Source organism: Apodemus sylvaticus, chromosome 1 (assembly GCF_947179515.1).
Source record: "Apodemus sylvaticus chromosome 1, mApoSyl1.1, whole genome shotgun sequence".
NCBI classification, from domain to species: Eukaryota; Metazoa; Chordata; class Mammalia; order Rodentia; family Muridae; genus Apodemus; species Apodemus sylvaticus.
The window spans coordinates 82,545,414-82,567,488 of record NC_067472.1 but is presented as its reverse complement, the minus strand read 5'-3'; the positions used below and the strand labels follow the sequence as shown (position 1 = coordinate 82,567,488).

Sequence of the window (22,075 nt, the reverse complement as noted above, 5' to 3'; positions counted from 1 at the left end):
TATATCATTTCTTAATTTGTATTTTTTCTGAAATTCTCTACTTATGATGAAAATAAAAATATATTTAGGACAAAACCCATGTGGTAAGGTGTAAGGGGCATGGTTTTCCTCAGCCTCCTGCCTGTCCCATCTGCCCTCCCCAGCTTCTCTTATTCTCACAGAAATTGTTTTGTGACAGCAAACAATGGAGTATGTGCAGGAAGTGGTAAGAGGGGCTGCAGTGTGTGCAGGGAGTGGTAAGACAGGCTGCAGTGTGTGCAGGGAGTGATGGCTGCAGTGTATGCAGGGAGTGGTAAGACGGGCTGCACTGTGTGCAGGGTCAGTTTCTGGAAGGACAGCAAACACAACTGTGCATCTGCTGCAGAATGAAGGCATGCATTCTGCAGCTGTGCCACACCACCCGGGTGAGCTGCTGTGCACACTAAACCAGCATGAGCTCCACCGTGGAGACAGGGGACCACTGTATCAAGGTGACATGCCAGCACGGGTCATATACAAAGCAAAGACAGCATGTCTGGGCTCTCTGGACTGCACTGTGTGCCCCACCTCCCAGAGGACCATGTATATCCTCTGTGATTGTCCCAAAGGAGAAAACTTTGTCTGAGGAGATAATGGCTGAAGTCGTGAACACCGTTTCACTGCAGTAAAGAAAAATTTCTTTACTGTCATTTTAGAAGACACCCTCAAGCCTTCTTTTCCCCTCTTTTAATGACTCTACACATCTCCAAGAAGGGCTGGTCTGTGTGTTGCTTGGAATTAAGTTCATATTAAAGATATAACAAGATGATAAACAAGAAACCCAGAAAAGAGCATCAGGTAACAGGCCTTGCTTGGCCTCAAGGCACAGGAAGGACAATGAGACAGACCTGGGATCCTGACAAATGGAACTCATTCTTTCTTGAGTAAGTGTCTTAATTTGGCAGACAGGCCTCCAAAGGGCAGGACTGGTTCCCTATGGGAGACAAGCCTCCAAGTGGCAGGACTGGTATATAGAGTTTATGGTATGGGTTTTAAAGAATTTTCACTCTAATTAATTTTGGTTATGTGCTTTAGGTTGCAACCCCTTTTCATCAAAAATGCTATTCTGATATTAACTCATATAAGCACCAGATTGAAACACACCTTAGAAAGCAACCCAATGCAAAGTGAAGCCCCAAACATTACTGCCACCACCCAGCTTAGCCTCTCAGGCCTGAAAGGCCCCGATCCCTTAGCGAGTTCTGGTCTGTGACCCACAGAGTGAGCTTTATTACTCTAGCCCAGCGGTTCTCAACCTTCTGACTACTGTGACCTTCAATACAGTCCTTCATCTTGTGGTGACCCTCAACCAAAAATTTACTTTTACTGCTACTTCATAACTGTAATTTGTTACTACTGTCTGTGTTTTCTGATGGTCTTTTGGTGTTGTAACAAACAGGTTTAGAACCACTGCTCTAGTTAAAATTATACTCAATCTCCCTGAATATCTCCCTTCCCATGAATATGTCATCTATATATTAAACTGCAATTAGAAGCAGAAGCCCAGTAAATGTCTAGCTATAAGTAATGTAGCTGATGAAATAGTGAGTCTATATTCCTATGTGGGCAATGACACAGAATGCAAAGGAAAATCCTAATGCTGGGATAAAATTCATACAGGACAAATAAGATCATGTACTTCCTGCCTTCAGAACATAGGCCAATACATTCTTGAAAGGCAGGCTAGAAGCAGACTTCTGCCACTAGAAAATAAAGATCTGAATACCTAGATGATGCCTGCGACCTCTTGTCTCTCTCTGGGTCCTACAGGCCTACTCTGGCATGTAACATGATAATAGGTAACTATCGTTCCCTCACCCACTGCTATTATGGGCTGTTAGAGCCTTTCTTATTTCATCTGATCCTTTTACCCGTTGTGCCCAATGTCGGCCCTTGACACACCAACCAGGCTGTGCCTTCCCAAGAGTATCTCCCGTGCTACGGCACCAGCTCTGTCTACTACATCTCAAGCTAGAAGAGGAAGGACTGCAAATGAAGGCGAAACAAGGCCAGCCCAGTGACCACCTGTTAAAGTCCGTGAACACATTTAGTGCTTAGAACAATGAAGAGCAAGCATGGACACAGCCAGCCCTCCTTAGTGCATGCACTATTAGTAGGGGTGCGGGCGGGCAGGCGGGGTTAGGATGACTTGGTTAGTGACAGCCATTAGTGCACAAATATGATCATAAAGTAGCAAAAATGCTTTGGCCAATCAGTTGCCTTTTCCTTACCATTAAACATTCCAATTTCAGTTCTTACTGAATATGGCAGGTCATACATCTAAATTATTTAATAAAATGTTTAAATTAGAATACTCTTTGCTAAAATCCTACTGCTTTACAGAATTACAACGAGAGCTTGATGTTTAGGATGGTCCAGAAGCCCTCCCTTCTCCAGAGCTCTGAGACTGAGCTTTGAAGAGGGAGTGAGCTACCAAGTCAGCTTGGTGTGTGCCCTGCCCACAGTGTTCACTCAGTCCCTAATGCCTGCAACTTTCAGCTGTTGTCAGGAAGTCTTCCAAAGCTTCCCAAGTTAAAGTGTGTCATGATAAAAGGCTCTGTTGTATACTTTATGACATGATCCATGCTAGGAGATTCCTAAATTCCACATGCTGGCCTTCTGTACGTTTCCAAGTGTGCATAGGCTGGGGACATTAAGATACTTAGGCTAATGCTACAATACAAAGGAAATTACAGGGACCCTGGATTTCTTGTGCTAAGAAAATTTATAGCAATGATTAAAAAAAACAGGTTTAGATCTTTTTTCTTTGTTTTTGTTTTTTTAGAGATAGGGTTTCTCTGTGTAGCCCTGACTGTCCTGGAACTCACTCTGTAGACCAGGCTGGCCTCAAACTCAGAAATTCACCTGCCTCTACCTCCCAAGTGCTGGGATTAAAGGCGTGCGCCACCACTGCCCGGCTGTTCTTAGATCATTTTTAAAAGTAAAATTTCACCTCACTATAAAGTATAGTGACTGATAAATCAATTGAAACAATCTTTTGACAATAAATACACATACATGGCAATACCATGGGTGTCCACGGTATTACAAAATAGGCCTATTTCTGGTTTGCAGACTTCTCTAGTCTAGATAAAAGAACTGAGTAAAATTTTGGTATCCTAAGTATTAAAGTGTTAAAAAAGGCTCAGCCTTAACTAAGGTTCAGTCACTCAACTAATGGGTTAATTACCAGGTCCTGAGGAGAGCAGATAAATGTCTACATCCTCCACCATTTCAAGCTTGAACCAAGCTGTGAACACTTATGCTATATATCTTATAAAAGGCTAAGGGCACTGAATAAAGTGACTGTACCATATGGGAGCCTTCTGCTGCCCATTCTATGCCCAAAGGTATGCTCAGGTGAGCCTCAGTGTGTCTTTTAAAAGCTCATACATCTTAGGAAAGCAAAATGTAAGCATGCTGGATGCAAAGGGCATGAGGGAGCCCAGGGGAGGATTATGTGGGACGCTTGGCGGGCTCAGTCTGAGACATCAATTAAGAAGCTCCATGCAGTTACCTCGCACTTAAGATACAAAATTAAAAAGTAAAGCACAAAACACAGGGATGCACAGTTTTCTGTGTTGATGGTACCCTGGTCCTCTTCTGTTGGACATTGATAGGCCAGTGACAGGTTAACGGTACTGAGAAGAGCAGAACACTGGGAGAGGCTTACCCAAAGGAAAAATGGAATGATACAGCATCTTATCTGAGGGCTTCACACTGAGATCTCACCCTAGTGACAGCCACTTCTTAGATTTGGGGCAAACCAAAGCTCAAAATTCTTCTGATGGAACAAGAGGCATCACTCTATGCTACAGAACGAACGGCTGACTGACGGCCATGGCATGGGGTCAAACGGCCACTCTGAGCACAAAGTCAAAAGCACACACAGAACATGGCTAAGCGGGGCGCTTGCAGCTGCAGTTGAAGCTGCTGGGGTTACCTTAGTTCTGGAAACCTTCCCCACCTGTGAGGGCACCGGGAAGGGCATCTAGTGGGAAACACACAGCAAAGAAACCAATGTGGCTTTGTGCTAGTCAAAGAAACAACCTGCTGTCATAGAAATGGTTATTAACTACTGGTAACATATGATAAACTATGCATCATATTCCTGGAAAAAATACTTTTGTAGTTAGTTAACTTATTATTTTGGGTTTAGCATTGGGTTATCATCTGCTGAGAAGTCACTTGGGAGGGCTGGAGGGCCAGAGGAACAGCTCAGTGGCCTCTCCTAGCAGGCTCCCGTACAGGACGATCCACAGCAAGGTTGCGGGAATTAAAAGCAAGCTGCTGTTAAGAAATGATGCCCAGCCCATGACCGTTGAAAACACTCAAGAACCCATTAGTTTTTAAACATTCTTCCCATAATTAAAAAAAGGATCATGTTTTATAGGACTATCTATTAAAACATCCCACAAGGAAGCTCTACGATGTACAATCAACCCCATGCCTAGGGCAGACCCATGGGGATGATGGGAAAATCTCCACTTGCCCCCCACTAAGCCATCTGAGGCTAGGACAGTGATATTATCTGCTCAGCTCTGTCTTCCCAGAGCATTCAATTCAGCACAGAGGGTGCTTTCTGAAATTCTGCACTTAGTATGTGCATGTTTACTTTTAGAGTAAGTCCAATGTGGCCTGGAACTTGCCTGCGGCTGAGGCTCCTGTCTCCAGGTACTTATTGGGCACTATGCCCAGCTTGCGAGAAGAACTTCACTATGAACTCCATGTTCATGTACAACACCTTAAACCTGGACTTAAAGGCATTTGACTCTACAGTATGTAAATGAAGACAGAAGAATCTACAGGCTTTATGATCTGTGCCACGATATTCGTCTTTGCTGTTTTGATATAAAAGCAGCCACAAACAAGTGTGGCTGCGCTCCCAGCATGCACATGCCCAAGTTGACTTGGGTTTGACTGCCCTCGATGGAAGCCTGAGAGAACACTAGAGCACTTGCTACTCACCAGTGACAATTCTGGAGGCTGTGGGTACTGATGGTGTAAGGCCACCATCCCCCATGTGGGTGCCAGGTGGATGCGGGGGTGGTGGCACGCTAGGCCGGTTGCGGGGCTTAGGCACTGGCCGTGGTCTTGGGAGGGTTCCGTGCAGCTGCGTGGTCTCACTTTGCGATGGATTCTGCTTGGCCAGGGGCGGGGTGCTAGGTGGTGTGGGGGTCTGAGGTGGTGTGGGGCCTGGCTCTGGTCCCTGTTCACCCAACCGAGGCTGTGTGGGGGGCTGTGGTGGTGGGTGGCTGGGTGCCTGGATGGGAGGCAGGCTGCTGGAGCAGCGACGCATGCCTGGGGTCTGCTGCTGCTGCTGCTGCTGCTGCTGCTGCTGAGGCGGTGATGGGCTTCGGGCGCTTGGCTTTGGGGAGGTGCCTGTGCCTGTACCTGGAGAGCTCTGTCCTCCAGGGTGGCCAGGAGGTGGGTTTCCTGGTTTGGGAGGTGCAGGGGCAGGTTTCTTCACAGCTGCACAGAAAAGAGAAAACAGGGTTAGTAAGAGCAAGCGTTAGGACTGGGTGTGGTTGAGGGAGGGTACAGACGTGCCAGGAGGAAGCCGGCCATGGGAGCCCCCAGCTCCGTCCACTCTCAAGAACATTTGGCAAAGAGAAAGCTACAGAGACCAGTGAAAAACAGAACCCTTCCCAATCTGAGGACGCTAAGGAGCCAGGAGAACTCTTGTGCCAAGGTGTCCCTTGGGCAGGAAGTAGAAAGCAAGATGGGCACTATGGACAAATGGAGGAGCTGAATTCAGTGTGGCATTAATGACACTGACACTGGTGTCTCGGCTGTGACAAATGTGGGGTGATAAAGCCAGACAGTAACAATGGGGTAGCAGGCATAGTGGGAACAGAACTGTAAACTTAAACTAGTCCAATAATAAGCAATTTATGTAAAAAGTTGATTGTATGATATATATAATATCATATATAATATATATAAATGATATATATATCATTTTACAAGTTTAAAAGGAAGAAAACTCAGTTTAAGAGAGTCTACACACCCATACAAAACAGAAAATTGAGGGCTTCTTAATGGCCCTTTGCAGAGTCCCCACATACTTGGACTTTAGAGGATGGACACAGCCCAGGAGGGAAGAATGGAGGCAGCCTGCCCCCATTCCCAATTGCCTGAGCATTTTCTGCAGGGTCTCGGAGCTGTGGGGGAGGGCAGCCTCTGGGGATTGAACCCAGGCCCCTCCATGCTGGGCGTGCATTCGACCACGGGGCTACATCCTCCCCTCAGACCCTGATTTGGTTTTGACTCATGGAAATTCTACTAACTCTGACACACTCTACATAGACTCAATTACACACGAGCCTGCATCTATTTCCCTAAAATGAGCTGAATCACAATCCCTGCTCTGAGGCCAGCTTACATCTGACCAGAATCTGGCAGTGAAAAGAGGATGGTGGGGGCGAAGAGGAGCGTCTTGCTCGCATTTCCATTTCCCTGAGGTCACACTGAGAACACCGAGACAGGAGGAATCAGAGGACGGAAATGAGCAGGCACCACTCGTCTGCAAACCGGGCCTCTCAAGTCCATCTGCCCATCTCACTAGATCACCGTGGGACGGCCCAGAGAGTGGCCTCTGGCAGGTCATTGTCTAACAACTGCACACTAACAGGCCACGGAACAGAGTCAAACCCATCTCTTGTGGTCTCCCGGATTCTTTTTCCTCCTCTTCCTTCCCACACTGCTTTTCGTCCTATGCACAGGGCCCAGCAGGAGGGGTTACATGGTGTTTGCTCCAATATACTGGCCTAGAAGTGAGCCCAGCAACTTGTAAAATCTTGCCCTACAGAAATAACAGTCAGCTTACAAAGGAAAAGCTCTTTGGAATATTAGCCATTCTGATTGATGTTAAGCAATGAGGAAGAGGAGGGGGAGAAAAAAGAAAAAGAAGAAGAGATAAAGGAGGGGAGGAGGAGAGCGAGGAGGGAAAGTCTGGTTTTCTGCTCTAAGCAGTACTAACTGTAACTCACACTGGAGATGGACTCATGTCTGACATTTACAATCAGAAGACGCAGATGAGGAAGCCATAGAACAGTGCACGGGCAGCCCGGCTGGAGAACAACAGGTTTGTCTGGGACCATGATGGAGGTGCTGGGATGCTGAGGTGCAGGCAGGCAGAATAAAACATGTCCTGTGGGGACTTCTGGGTTCCGGGGAGCCATCTCTCCAAAAGCAGAGCTATAGCTGAGCTGGACTACAGGGAGGACTGCAGACAGGACAGACGGATAGGAGCATAGGACAGGAGAGCAGTAAGGATGAAGGGGGCCCTGTGGACCACTCAGAACTAAGCTTGCTTTCCTGCTTCAACAGTTCACTCATGTTCATCAGTGTGTGTGGAGTGCTTCAGAAAGAGTCCATGTGCTCCAGGAGGGGAGGGGCACCCGTCTGTAATCCCAGGGCTCAGGAGGCTGAGGCTGGAACACTGAGTGTGTGAGAGTCTGGGCTACACAGTGAGATCCTGTCTCAAAAATTCAACAATGAATTTAATACTTAAAACACTCCTTCATTTTGACCCTCCTTGTATTTTTATTTCTCCTATATACATGTAGGACACATTGGAAAAGGTCAAGGTAGCATCCTATAAGCACTGTGGACCTTCAGGCTAAAGCCAGAACACATACTGGAGTTCAGGGTCTTTTTCATCTTCTACAATGCCCTGCATGAAGAGTGGCATAGAAGAGATAGGTCCATCTCCTGGATTCCTCTTCTGTGGCCAATGCCACCTTCCCTGGGTCACTGCAACAGTCATCGGCCTTTTCTGATGACACTGCCTGTGGCCTGCCTGCTGTCTCCCCGCCCCATCCCAGGCAGCCCTGTTCAGCTGCCCAGCTCCAGCATTCAGCTGGTTTTGAGGTGAAAACTAAGCAACCCTTTCCAGCTGCTCTCCTTCTTACTAGAGCCTGCTGCCTCTCACAGGCCATCAGTCAGTGACTCTCACAGGGTCAGGACATGTGAGAATGTAATGACCCACACGCCTGAGTGTGGGCATCCCTTGTGCTGAGCACACACACTGGCCATCCCAAGGTCTAGTAGAGAAGAGCCTCGCAGTCTGTCAGGCGTTGCTCTGAGGCCGGCCCTGGAGAATGGGCAACGGCCGCTTGAAAGCATCTACTACTCTCTCTCTCTCTCTCTCTTTTTAAAATTTACTTGTTTTGTATTAGATATTTGCTTTATTTATATTTCAAATGTTATCCCCTTTCCTTGTTACCCCTCCAAAAGCCCCCTCCCCTTGCTTACAACCCTTCCCCCTTCCTGACCTGGCATTCCCCTATTCTGGGGCATCGAGCCTTCACAAGAAGGGCCTCTCCTCTCATTGATGTCTGAAATGGCCGTCCTCTGCTACATCTGCAGCTGGAGCTGGAGCTGGCTCCCTCTATGTGCACTCTATGGTTGGTGGTTTAGTCCCTGGGAGCTCTGGGGATACTGGTTGGTACATATTATTGCTCCTCCTGTGGGGCTGCAAACCTCTTCAGCTCCTTGGGTCCTTTCTCTAGCTCCTCCACTGGGGACCTTATGCTCAGTGTATTGGTTGGCTGTGAGCCATGGGTATTTTGATCTCCCTTCTAAGAAAGACCAAAGTATCCATACTCTGGTTTTCCTCCTTCTTGAGCTTCATGTGGTCTGTGAATTCTATCTTGGGTATTCTGAGCTTTTGGGTTAATATCCACTTATCAGCAAGTACATACCATGTGTGTTCTTTTGTGATTGGGTTACCTCACTCAAGATGATATTTTCTAGTTCTATTCATTTGCCTAAGAATTTCATGAATTCATTGTTTTTAATAGTTAAGTAGTACTCCATTGTGTAAATGTACCACATTTTCTGTATCCATTCCTCTGTTGAGGGGCATCTGGGTTCTTTCCAGCTTCTGGCTATTATAAATAAGGGTGCTATGAACATAGTGGAGCATGTGTCCTTATTACATGTTGGAGCATCTTCTGGGTATATCCCCAGGAGTGATATAGCTGGGTCCTCAGGTAGTACTATGTCCAATTTTCTGAGGAACTCAACCACCTCTCCCCAAGGGTCACTGTGCACTCCTGTGAGCATGTGTACAGAAGTGTGCAATATTATTACATGCATTGTGCTAAGATTTCAGTTCCCTGCAGCAAGTCTGTGTGTTGGGACCGTAACTCTCAGTGGGAGGCAAGGCCTAGTGGGAGGCCTGAAGGAAGCGCCTCATGAATTGTTCCTGCCTTTGGCTCCCTGGTGCTCTCCTGCAGCTCTCTCCCCTTCTGCTTTGCACCAGGAGTTGAAGCAGCATAAGGCTTCCCCCTAAGACTGACACCAAGTCACCCTTGGATTTCCTAGCCTTGAGGACTATAAATCCCTTTATAAGTCAGTCAGAGAGTCTTCATGTGACTTCTCTGCAGCATCGTGTCCATATCCTCCTCAATCCTACCGGAAGGTTTCCAATGGTAAAGAACTGTCTTTCCCGTCTTCATTTCAGAGAGATGTTAAGAAAATCAAACTCGGAAACATGCTTTAGCATGTATGTGCCTTTGCTATGTTAAATTCTCTGTTTCTCAAGTATCCAGAAGGATGAGACACGTTTGAGGTGAGGATCTTTCACACATTAGTAAGCACAGGAGGGAACACAGGGCAACCTGATCACCAGGGACTTTACCTGGGCTGGCCCTGGAGGAAGAGGTGAGGCTTTCCTTGCGCATCCTTGTTGGAATACGACCCTGGTCCCCGCACGCACCCCCCTGCTCCACCAGTACTAGCAGCTGTGCCCCACACTGCCATTGCTTACAGCATCCCTGACTCTGTCCCCTGTTGTCACTTCCTGCCATTTGTGACAACCAAAAACACCTCCAGACATCAACGCAGGTCCAGAGTTGGGGGATCGTGGTAGTTTGGATGAGAACGTCTCCCACAGCATCATGTTTGAATGCTTCGTCACCAGTTAGTGGAAGTTTGTAGGAACAGGAGACATGGCCTTGTTGGAGGAGGTGTGTCCCCAGAGGTAGCTCTGAGGCTTCACAGACCCACCCCAGGCCCAGTGTCTGCCTGCCAGCCTGCTTCCTATAGACCAGGATGTAACCACTACTGCTCCAGCAGCATCTGCCTGCTTCCTGCCATGGTAATCATGGATAACCTAACCCTCTGAAACTATACGCAAACCCCTCAATGAAATGCTTTCTTCTATAAGAATTGCCTCTATCATGGTGTCTCCTCATAGCAATAGAATACTGATTAAGGTAGGGATAAAGTTAGTCCCAGGTTTTCTAGACCGCATGAGCTTACTGAGTGCTGTCTCCAGCAGGCACACATGTGACTGCTGAGCATGAGACAGATAAGAACTGAGCTCACTGAGATCAGGGGAGAATGATAATGAACTAAACAAGACTTACAAATCCAGGTTAAGAAAGACACTCAGCAGCGAGAACACCTCAGGTAGGTAAAGACTTGTGACACAGGACCAGGGCCCACGGAGCCAGGCACGGGAGCACATCTGTGATACTCCTCCAACAGAGGAGAGATGGAGTGGAGATGAGAGGATCCCCAGAACTCCCCTGGGCGGCTGACCCGGCACACACAGTGGAAAGACAGGACCCAAAGCCTGGGTAAAAACCCAGGCTGCCTTTTGACGCGCCATGTGCACTGTGGCACAGGGTTGGGGAGAATTACAGAAGAAAGAAAACCAAAACCCCTGAAGAGTGGCATGATAGAATGGCTTGTGCCTGTGGGAGAGAAGGGGTTGGTGACGTGGCTTCTTTGTGTTTCAGAGCATCAGTCCTGGCTGCTGGGTTGACGAGAGCAAGGAGGCATGTGGGAGCTGTTTAGATTATATTACTCCAAACCAGAAAACCCTGACCCTGCAGGTCTGGCTCACAAAGTTTAGTATCAGAGAGGCCACACTGGTTCCCAGACAGCAACAGCTTAGAACACAACTTCCTAGAACCCCAGAAGTGACTGCAGAGTTCACTTTTTGCTGGCTGAGCTTTAGAGTTCCTGCATTTCTTTCCTCTTTGTTTTCATTTTCTTCAACATTTTCTCTTCTTTGATGACTGATTTTGTTACTTGGTAACAGGCATGAAAAAAAGATATCTCAGACCTTTCCCTCCTGACTCTTTGCAGTAACTTCCAGAAGTTTTTATACTACCCCCAAGCATAAGGAATGTGGGACACTTACCTCGACGCAGAGTGTGCGGGCTGGGACCAGCTGCACTGTGGGGTGTGCCTACTGAAAGCTGATGGGAGTTGCCACCTGTCTGGGCCTGGTTTGGGACCGTGGTTGTCTGGTTGCTGTTTCTTCCTGCTGCAGGGACAGCTGCAGACACAGAGTCTTTGGGTTTTGGAGGACTGAGAGGGGTAAAGGTAAAGTTAGAGGTGAGTGGTCAGGCATTCCCTGGTAAAAACCTAAACACATAAAATATAGTTGTAGGGGGGTTGGGACTGTGAAGTTCTAGGACTTCTTACAGCTATCAAAAGTCAAGGCTACAGCAGCCTTGTATACAAAATGCCATTAGAACCTGTCAACACTTTCCTGGGCACTGAAAGTTACTTCTCATGACAACCACGACAGTGGAGAGGCTGTGGGAATACTGGATATGCTGTACTGTTTGGGGAATGGCAGACAAAAAGTGTCCAATACAACAGGGTTTTGTGTGTAAGATTTCTGTATGTGCTACATGTGTGCAGGTGCACATAGACATCAGAGGAGGACTAGAGTGACAGGTGGTTGCAATTCTGTGGGTGCTGGTAATTGAGTTCTGGTCCTCTGGAAGAGTATCAAGTATTTTAAGCACTGAGCCATCTCTTCAACCCTACAGAAAGAGTTTTAAAAATTATCTGAAACACAGTCAGCTGGATGTATGTATATAAGCACCCAGAGAAATGAAGATTATCTGAAATTTTAAATAGCTCAAATCGGGCAGGTAAGTAGATATTTACTCAGAGACTCGGCATTTTGAGATTCCCTGCAGCAGACTAAGTTTTAGCTCCTTTGCCACAGAAATTAAGCCCAAGCATTTCAGAGCAGCCACAGTTAGCCTCAAGCTCTGTTTTGCATGTACTTAAGTTGCGTGTTATTGTAAGAAAATGAGGCTTGGGGACTTTTTACTGGCTGTTGTACAACAGTAACAATCACAAAGGAACTGATTAGAACGGGCTTAGCTGTCATCAGTTATCTGGACTGAGAAGCTCTGAGGAGCTGACGCAGCCCAAAGCTGACCGCAGCAGGCAGGGAGCCAATCCAGGCTCCTAATTCCTGGCTCACAGCTTTCTATACCAAAGATTACATTTGTCAAGGTCTCCTAAGGGCAGATGCCACTGAGGTGTGCACAAAAAGATTTCAAGTATCAAAACTAGAAGGGAGACGATGGCTGATACACACTCCTCTTTCTGACTGACTACTTCTTAAACATTCAGCTTTGGTTAAACAAACTGAGTGCCATGAGGAAAGAAGGATACATGTATTGGCTTATCCACTCGGACAAACAGACACCATTTACTCAAGCCGAGGCCCATGTGTCGGGGAGGTCACCGACAGCTTGGCACCTGCAGCACATTTACTAAGCACAGCCAAGGGCAGAATTGAAGACTGCTCAACAGAAAGATGGACATTCCTAGATTACAGGTGTCGAGGACCACCCATGGATGAACAAAAGCACTGAGTCCAGCTATGGCGACAGAACAATTCCTGTGCTCTCTCTGAAGTCTACTGACATACCATGCAAGTACTCTGACCTGAGCTATCTCCTCAGCCCAATGCTTTACTTTTACTTTGAGACAAGGTCTCACTGTTACCCAGACTGGCCTTGAACTTGTAATTATTCTTCCAAGTAACTGGGATTGTAGGCTAAACCATGAGGGCAGGCCTATTCTATCTTATCAGCCACCAAAAAGATGCAATCAGAATTCTCCAAAGAAAATCCATCTGTTTGATAAACCATGCACGGGTGAGCAGGCTTTGTTCTGTGCACATTTTCTGCACATATATGCACATTTGTGCATTTGTGACCATGCGGCACCGTGTGGCCCACCAAAGACGAGGACTAAAATAATGACAATTCAAACATCAGCACATGGGCAGGGCTCATCTCCTGCAGAGCCACCGATCTGCAGCAGAGATCAGCCTTGCAGTGGCCTCTGCTTGATCAGCAGAGAACTGAGTGGTACAGAGTGGAAATCTCCAACCCGAAATCTCTTAAGGTGATCCACTATGAAGCCCAGCTCCCAGCATCTTGTCAGAAGTTTGAGCAATGAACAAGCCTTTCAGAACACGTGCCACCTTATTTCCTTCCTTGAACCCATGTGCTTGAGAGGCGGAGGGACCCTTAGTGTGCTGGTGTGCCGCAGCCTGGTGCAACAGCAGCTACTTGGTGAATCTGTGCAACTGGATGTAATTATTAAATGAGCAAACGGATGACAAATGGCAGGAATCCTGTGACTCAGCTAGCGCCGTTTTCCAATGCTCCCTACTTAGCACTCTGAACGACGACAGGCAAATGGTGCGTGAACACTGACAGCTCCACACTGAACAGGGAGAGGCTGAGCACACCACTAGACACCTGTTAGTCTAGCACCAAAGCACACAAACAAGTGCTGCTTTCTTTTGGAAACAGAAAAGCAAACAAGCAATTTGCAATCTTTCTCCCCCACTAACCAAAAGAGTGAAAGCAAATTTGGTTCGCTCTCTGCCACCACGCCAAAGATGGTCACTTGGAAGAAGGCAGGGGCATCCAGCCTTGACTGCCAGCAGAAGTGGGCTCCTTACCTGCTGTCACCTGGGCTTAGCCCCTGCTCCAATATGCCCGCAGAGGAGGGGACAGGCCCACCCCCTGAGCTGCTGTCAGCCCTAGAGCTCTGAGGAGGGGGCTCTGGACCTGCTGGAGCCAAGGCGTTGCCATCCGTGGGCGGGAGTGGCGGCTGGAAAGCAGGGGATATGTGCTTTCTATTTAGAGTGCCACCCCGCCGGTGGGCCTGGAAGTCCATAAGCTTCACACCAAAGCTACACAGAGAGAAGAAACAGTCAACACACCACACATGCCGACTAAAGAGACAGAAGCCCGCTGGTTCTCATAGGTTAAAACCACAGAAGGGACAGCCGCCCACATTGCCCAGCATGCAGGTAAGTGGCAAGATGTGTCAGTGGTTATCCCAGTTACCAAAGCAAGCACCTGGATCTGGCTTTGAACCTTAGCAAAGCCGACACCTCACATACTGATCAACAAATGCCCTTGATCAGGTGGGTGTGTGCAGCTGAGAGCGAACAGGCAGCCTCATGTTGAGTGACACTTTGTTGTGTGCTGATGAGTCCCCATCTCAAACACAGGAAGAGGTGGAAGCTGAACCCTGGAGCACAGCAGTAGCTGTGCAAGCTCACATCTCATTGCCTCTGAGCCCGCAGGGGACACAGGCACAATCGTGTGTGCACATGAGCATATGGCTGAAAAACCAGTTGGTTTTGGGAGGATGGTGTCTGGTGGAAGGGGCAGACGGAATACTCTTCATTCAGAGCATAGGGCACACACTGACAAACCTAATTTTCTTAAGGTTGGAAAACAGAACCTGGCCCCCACTGACTGATGTTCATTGGAGAATAAGCAGAGCAGACAGCTAAGAATGGTGTGTCATGGGCTACTAAGACTTGTCCCACCTCATGTAACTTAAATTCAGAAGACTGATGCTCTAACAAACCACCAGGGGACAATGATAAGGACTGAATGAGGCTCAGCTAACAGTCCTCAATTACAAGGATGACCGTGAATTCCAGGGAGAAAGACTGACAGTAAAAGTTTCTTTGAACAAGAGAAGCCACTGTGGGCAGGCGTCAGGTGTATGGAGACAGTATGTTGCTCCGCATGGCTCTTACTTGGACAAACTGTAAGCTGCTAGCATTTTCCTTACATAGGGGCTATGTTGCCCGCTGAAGGCAAGAATCATAGTTTTAATTAGCACTGAACATCTCATAAACTGCCCATAGACAAAAGGATGGAAACACAAGTTTAAAACATATTTTACTCCATCTAGGACTGTCAAATTCTGGGTTTCTCTCAGCAGTTAGCAAATGTATCAAGGCCAAAAATATGTTTCTCCACAGCCCACTGGGAAATGTGGTTGTCTTTGTATGATCTTCAGCCAAAATCCACACATGTTAATTATGTTTCCTTAACACTCAAGACACATGTAAGTGGATTTAGTGTGTGTGGGCCACTCTTTTTACTGTGGGTCACATAACAGGCCATCAAGGAAAGGCTGTGCACAAGGCACAGATGTTAACAGACAAGCTACACGCCCTACTCTGTGCTCAGATTAATGCCTGTAGAGATGGACAGCCTGGTTTTTGAATTATCTAGACTTTGTAGGTCAGAGTCACACAGGGGGCCATTAAGCCAGTACCAGACGCATGGTCAAATGCCCTCCTACATGACACCCTTTGTTTCTGTGGAAGTGACCAACTCTGCACGTACCTCTCCTTTTTCACCAGGTCCCCTTCCATCACTGCCATGCTGGCAGGTCGCTTCCTCTCCAGAGTCCCCGAATCAGAGTCATTTCCAGGATGGGAGGAGTGGTTAGAATTCGGGGTAGCAAGCGGCACAAATGCTTCTGATACATTGAATTCTACCTCTGTCAGAAGAGAAACAACCGTGAGACTCGGCCCAGGGAGCTTGCTCTCCAATGCCCCAGCGGGAGGAGAGCCTCGGCAGGTCAGGGGGGGAGGGGGGAGGGGGGCGCGCTCAAGTACACTAGAGAGGCCCTGACCCCAGGGAGGCCAGCCTGGCCGCCACCTGAGCACACAGCTCTACTGCTGTAAGAGAAATCTAAGAATTCAGAAAGGACAAGGAGCAAGGACTTACTGAATCATTTAAAAAGTGACAGAAACCAACCCTTTCATATAAACTAGAAGTGAAAGGCACCGCAGGCTCACTGCCCGTGGCACTCAGGAAATCCTAGGCAGCACGGCAGTCTTCACTCTCCTGCCCACCTTCTAGGCATCAGTAAGGAGTGGTTTTCAAGGACAGGAAGACAGAAGAGAACAGAGCCCAGCCCTGCATCAGGAGCTCACACAGCAGGGGCAGGGCAGCTGGGCTCTACAGAGGAAAGCAGAGCAGGGCATGGGACTCAACATTTACAAATGTTGAGGCTCAAGAGGAGGCCATGGGAACCTCTATGGAGCCCATGATCACAAGAGAAACTGGAAAATTCACCAGTTGTAGAATGAAACCCTAATCTTCTGACCTTCGCAAACCAGCTCCAACTAGCCCTAGTTTTATTTTCTTATTACTGCCTGCTTATTTTCTACCTCTGATAGTCCAAACAACTATCCAAACTTACCAAAACCCTGTGCCTTCAGCATCACTCCTGAAAAAGACTTTGGCTCTCTCTTCCTAGCACCCGAGCTTGTCAAATCTTTCTCTATCCAACATTCTAATTTGCCACTTGATAATTTTATAATTTATCTGTTTATATGGTTGCTTTTTCAGGGAATCCAAGTTCCTCCAGAGCAGACAGTATACAATCACAGCAACTAGTGGACAGTCAATATACTATGCAAGCATATTTTAGTGAAACTAAGGGAAATTGAAAACAATATAAACCATATCAAAATATGAATGGACATGAATGAAATCTGAAGTGAAGTGTGAGAAAGTGAAACCAATTACATAATCATCAACATATTTTCTTCCTTTAAAAATGTGATATACTACTGTCGCATGGCTTCAGCAATCCATAAGCAGTGAGTACCTCCAGGGAAGAACCAATCTGCGTGCTGGATGATGGGCTCAATCACTGCGACCACGTGCACAGATGTGGCAGCCGCTATTTCAGCCAGTGTTCTGCAAGGAAGTTCACATAGTTGAAATTCTCCACTTGGCAGCTTCACATTTCCGCAAGCTGTTAGGGCATCTTGCTAATGGATAAAATATTTACATACGGATACAAAAAGTAAACCCAAAAGGCCCTCTCCTGTGAGGTTGCCAGTAATGGCCCAAGAGGAAGAATTACTCAACTCTTATCAATCCTTCCTCAGCAGAGTGGAATTGCCTGGAGTGGCCTGGCATGGGGTGAGGGGTAGAGTATATAAGGCTGAGAGAGACTGGAGTTGGAGCTTTAGCTATGTGGCTTTGGGGGAAGCCCTCATCTCAGCTGGCTGCAGGAGTGGCCACACCTCTATAACCCTCTCCACCACCCAATAATTCATTGGTTCCCTACTGAACTTTGGCAGAATCATGCCTCAGGTTTTGATTGGGACCTTGGAAGAAGGGACAGATGCTACTTCACATCTTTGGGGAGGAATTTTACCAGCAGTGCCTCTAACGACCTTTAAAGATCTCTGGCCCTTTCCTCTCTGGCTCTGTTTCTTGGCCAGCAGGAGCTAGGTAACACTTCTGCCACATGTTCCTGCTGCCTGAGGGTCTGCCTTGTCAGATGGTCACAGCCACACAGCCAGCTGACACCTCTGAGACCTTCCTACTTTTAAACTGTCCTCTCAGGTATCTGTCACATCATGAAGTTCTAAGGCACAAGGGACCTGATTTAGGAATAGACACTGGATTCCTAGGAGCCTTCACTTTCAGGTCTGATGGCCTCAAACCAACCTCTCTGTCCTAGTGTCACTGTGCCTCAGTCCTCAGACTGTGTCACCCACTTCCTAACCAAGCAGACCATCCAGCTCCTTCACACTCCAGCATGACACAAGCTCTCCTAGCAAAGTCCCCTTCTAGCCTTCCTCATGTGAAGATTTCAATCAGCTCCCATGCCCACATGTATTCTATTCCAAAAATTCTTTAAAACCAAACTGCTGATTATTCATCAAAGCTTTCTTTCAGGTATTTCGCAGACTTTTGGAGCATCTTCTTCCTAGCTTTGATCTACGGTACTCCCTGGCAAGTTTCTGGGAATTAGAAAGCTGTGTACTGATTTTTAATCAACTAGGCCGTACTCCTTTTTGAATCTGTCTGTTTTCCTCTGAGGATTCTTCTTGTCCCCACAGCTAAAGTCTTGCATTACTTTCTATGTGGGTATCTTTGGTCACGGGTTTATTTGCTATATGATCTATGCACTTAGCCCATCTTCCTACTTAACTGTAATTTTGTTTATGACACTGTATGCTTACAACTATTTAATGAAACAAAACTGCATACACTAGCAATTGAATGACTGATTTGTTAAGCTGGTCAGCAGCAATAAGGAAGTGACAGGTAGGACAGGACTTTGCAGCCAGTGCTTAAACCCCACCACCATCCCGCCACAGAGCTCCAGGCGAATTACTGGCTCTTTTCAGACTCAGCATCCTCAGATGGCACCTGCTTCCCCAGCTGAGCCCTCATGTCTATCTCTTCAAGTTAACCCACACGGCTCAGCCAGCAAAGGCTTCCTAAAGGCAACACTGTGAAGTCATTCTGCTTAGGATAGTATTAGTTACTTTCACATTGCTATGGCAAAGTGACTCAAGGAAGCAAAGACTTGTTTGGGCTCACGGTTTCTACCATACAGGTGAAAGAACTGTCATGGCAGCAGAATAGTTTTGGGAAGGATCTTCATATGGAGGTGAAGCAGGGGCCAGGTATTCAGGGTTCAAAGATGACCCCTGAAAACCTGCCTCTCAACAACAGGCCCTACTTCTCTACAACCCCACAAAACAGTACCACGACCTGGGAAACAGATGTTTGAAACATGATTGTATGAAGGACATTTTATATTAACAACAGAACAGGAGCCTTGACAATTCCCATAGGACCCAGGAGAGTAAGTTTCTAACCAGTCAGCCATATACACGAGGCCCTTCACATTCCACCTCTGTCTGTCAAGGCATCTTCCAGTTTTCTAGGACCATATATACTGTCCTCAAAGGGAGAATCGAAGCTGTGCCTCACGATGGTGCCTTCTCTGGTCTCAGTACCAAGGGCAGGAAACTATTCATTCACTAAGGTGAACAAGTGTTACTCCCAGAGGAGGGTGCTCACCAGCCTTCTCAGCTGCCACACCCTCTTACCTACACTGTGCCCCAGTGGGATAGGGCTATGCTGAGGTAAAAGCACGTGAGAACAGCAGATGCCAGAGCGGGTTCTGGCTTTCTTTTTCTTTCCTGAGGACAGGAGATATAAAAGACACCTTCCCCACACTGGATAAAAGAAACATTCTTTTTGGATGACGGAATGATGAGGCCAATCTGTATAAATAAACTGTTGTGACAATCCTTGTTCTCCTAACATGTCTACACTCAACTGTCCAGTCCATGGTCTCTTGCTACATGTTCACAGACTACAACACTGCTCGCTCGGCTAGAGCAACATGTGGGTGTTTCTTTGTGCCTTCATTTTCCTATGTACTCGCAAAAACCTAGTTTTCTCTTGTCAATTTGCTTTTTGTCAGTTAAATTCTTAGGCCTAGCTAGAGACACTTAAGGGCTTGGTCTATCCCTTGGTACATATACAGAGCGTGTCTTGCTGCATCATACAGGGGCTGCTAAGCTGCCTAACTACTCGGAACTCAGGAGTGGAGGCTCTCTTAGGTAGGGACAATGTCTCCTGTGTTTCTGTGTCATCTGCACAGGAGTTAACACCGAGTGCACAGCTATGTCTTCCAAACATGAGCTGGCTGGGAAGGCAACTTCAGAACACTCTGAAGTCACCTCCAGTTTGAGTCTGTCTCTTGAAATCTGTCACCACCCATGCTAAGCACCAGGAAGGAGAAGCTTAAGCACCAGGTGGGAGAACCACTTACCCTTCTTGTTTGGCCCACAGGAGGTTAGGGCCCAGCACGATGGCTATGTTGCTAGGAGTCATTTTATTAACGTCACTGGTCTGGGCAAGCTTTGCAAGGAACTTGATTAAATACCTGTGAGACAAAACAGAAGGGCGGGAGCATCTCTGAGCACTGTGGAGTGTCCCTGCTGCGCTGTCTCTGTGCGGGGCACACATGGCTCAGGTACTTCAACAGGCTGGCACTGAGTGGGGCCGGCCTCATGTGGAGTGCTACTCACACTCCTCATGTACTTTATTCAAAACAGATTACTGAAGGCTTGGAAGGAGAACACATGTCCAACATCACCACACCAACTTAACCACACCAATTTCTAATTTATTTTTCTTTTAAAATCTACTTACTTTGCCCCTACATTAATTAACCTGATTAATAGTGGACCCAATATATATTTAATAAAAAGGTCGTTTTAAAAAAGGACACTATTTGAAAGCCTTCATTTTAATTATGAAAATATTTATCACATAGACATATGTTGTTACACATAAGTAGTATAAAAATGAAACATGAACAACCAAGTTATCTATGAATAAGGAATTAATTAGGTAAATTATAGTCTATCTTGATCTGCAGTAAAATACTATGTGACCGAAAAAATCATTCAGAAAAATCTCTAGGATGTATTAGGCAAAGATATGTAGCAAAGCAGGCAAGGGAGAGAATGATACATAAAATACACATATCATTCCAGCTGAAAACAAAGGGGCTCAGGGGAAGATGGGTGCATGAATGGGGTAGACACAGTCACAATGGGTTGGACACATATTTGAAATTCTCAAAAAATAAAAATATTATTTTTAAAAAGTGATCAATGAGAGAAAAATATGTATGAATGCACTTCACATGCCTGCATGCACAAGCACACACACACAAGCTCTTGTAGAGTAGACAGACATTGAAGAAATTGTCAATACTGTATCTCAGATGAAGAAGATACACAGAGATTTTTCAGTGTGTATATTTTTAGCTTGGAGCCATCAGAATATCCTTCTTATTATTTAAGGAATGATTAGTAAAAGTTACAGAGAAAAAGATGCAAGCTAAAAGATCAAACCTCAACATACTAAGCTCTCCCACCACATCACATAGACAGATTTCTTTTATCTGCCATTCTGAGCCAGGCTTGTAATCAATGCGATGTCACAGAGAAGAGTAACAACTCACAAGGCCAAGCCAGTCCTTTACATGTGCACAGGGAGCATCTAACGCAGCTGAGATAAAGACCAAGACCAAGTTTGAGGTCAGGGAACACGTCACACAAGTCACCTGGAGAGTGGATTTTAAATGAATTGCTTAAAAAAAGTTGTCTGATTTTAAGAGTTTTTTTTTTTTTAATTTTAATTAATTTATTCCAATGTGTGTATCAGAGAGAAAGAGTAGTGGGGACAGGGAGGGAGAAGACAGAGGACACATCGTGCAGGAGTTATTTTCTCCCTCTATCTTGTAGGTGCCAGGAACTCTACGCAGCTTCTCAGGCTCAGCAGTAAGGGCCTCTGCTCACTGAGTCTCATTGTTAGACCTTTGGCTTGGTTTTAACTGACAATTTCCCGGGGCTATCATTCATCTATGCCTCTACCAAGCATAGAAATCCAAGAGAAAGAGAAGTCCCAGAAGTTTGTCCCATGAGGAATTTTCTTAGAGACATATTTAATAATGTACTGAAATATAATCTCTACTGTACAGTGATTTGGGCTCTATTTTCTATGAACGGCCACAGAATCAGTAACTACGTATTAATTGCATTTATCTCCGGGACAGCTTGGACTCCAAATACAACATATAGTCACCAAAGCTTTTCACAGCAATGTTTTTGCTAATAGCTGCAGGGTCAAATTGATCAGAGCATCTACATTTCTTTATACCAACATCACCTACACATTAGTCCTCAGCAGTGCATGCACGCCCATCTCATCCCAGCAGCTCCATATTAGTGTGCATGCCTTTTGAATGTGCCAAGCATGCCAGAGTTAGGGTCATCTTGGAGGAACCAGGGTTACCATACCTTCCTTCATAGAATCATATATATTGTGATGGCTAATTTGATGTCAACTTGACAGACCTGGGAAGAGGGACCCTCAACTTAGGAAATGCATCATCTATCAAACTGGCCTGTGGATAAGTCTGTGGTGCTTTTTCTTGATTAATGATTGATGTAGGAGGGCCTAACCTACTGCAGACAGTGCCATCCTGGTAGGTTGGCCCAGGCTGTGTAAGAGAGCTAGGCATAAGTCTGGGACTAAGCCAGAAAACAAGTCTTCCATGCTCTGATTCTTACACCTCCAGGTTCTTGCCCTGAGTTTCTGCCTCAGCTTCCCTC

General features: G+C 46.5%; 1 protein-coding gene across 5 annotated transcripts in view; it reads right to left on the bottom strand.

Annotated features, from left to right (window-relative positions):
* Arhgap17 (Rho GTPase activating protein 17) overlaps positions 1-22,075 on the bottom strand; it is an 85,082-nt gene that overhangs the window by 2,744 nt on the left and 60,263 nt on the right. The window contains exons 14-20 of one of the 5 annotated variants that reach the window (XM_052199784.1): positions 19,720-19,833; positions 16,738-16,829; positions 15,462-15,618; positions 13,766-13,999; positions 11,180-11,349; positions 4,987-5,490; positions 2,250-2,298 (exon numbers count right to left, since the gene is read on the bottom strand). In XM_052199784.1, the coding sequence (XP_052055744.1) occupies positions 2,291-2,298; positions 4,987-5,490; positions 11,180-11,349; positions 13,766-13,999; positions 15,462-15,618; positions 16,738-16,829; positions 19,720-19,833 (1,279 nt within the window). In that variant the 3' untranslated portion in view covers positions 2,250-2,290. Of the gene's footprint in view, positions 1-2,249; positions 2,299-3,961; positions 4,010-4,986; positions 5,491-11,179; positions 11,350-13,765; positions 14,000-15,461; positions 15,619-16,737; positions 16,830-19,719; positions 19,834-22,075 lie in introns of all 5 variants that reach the window. The other 4 variants (XM_052199774.1, XM_052199765.1, XM_052199799.1 and 1 more) reach the window with 4 other exon arrangements.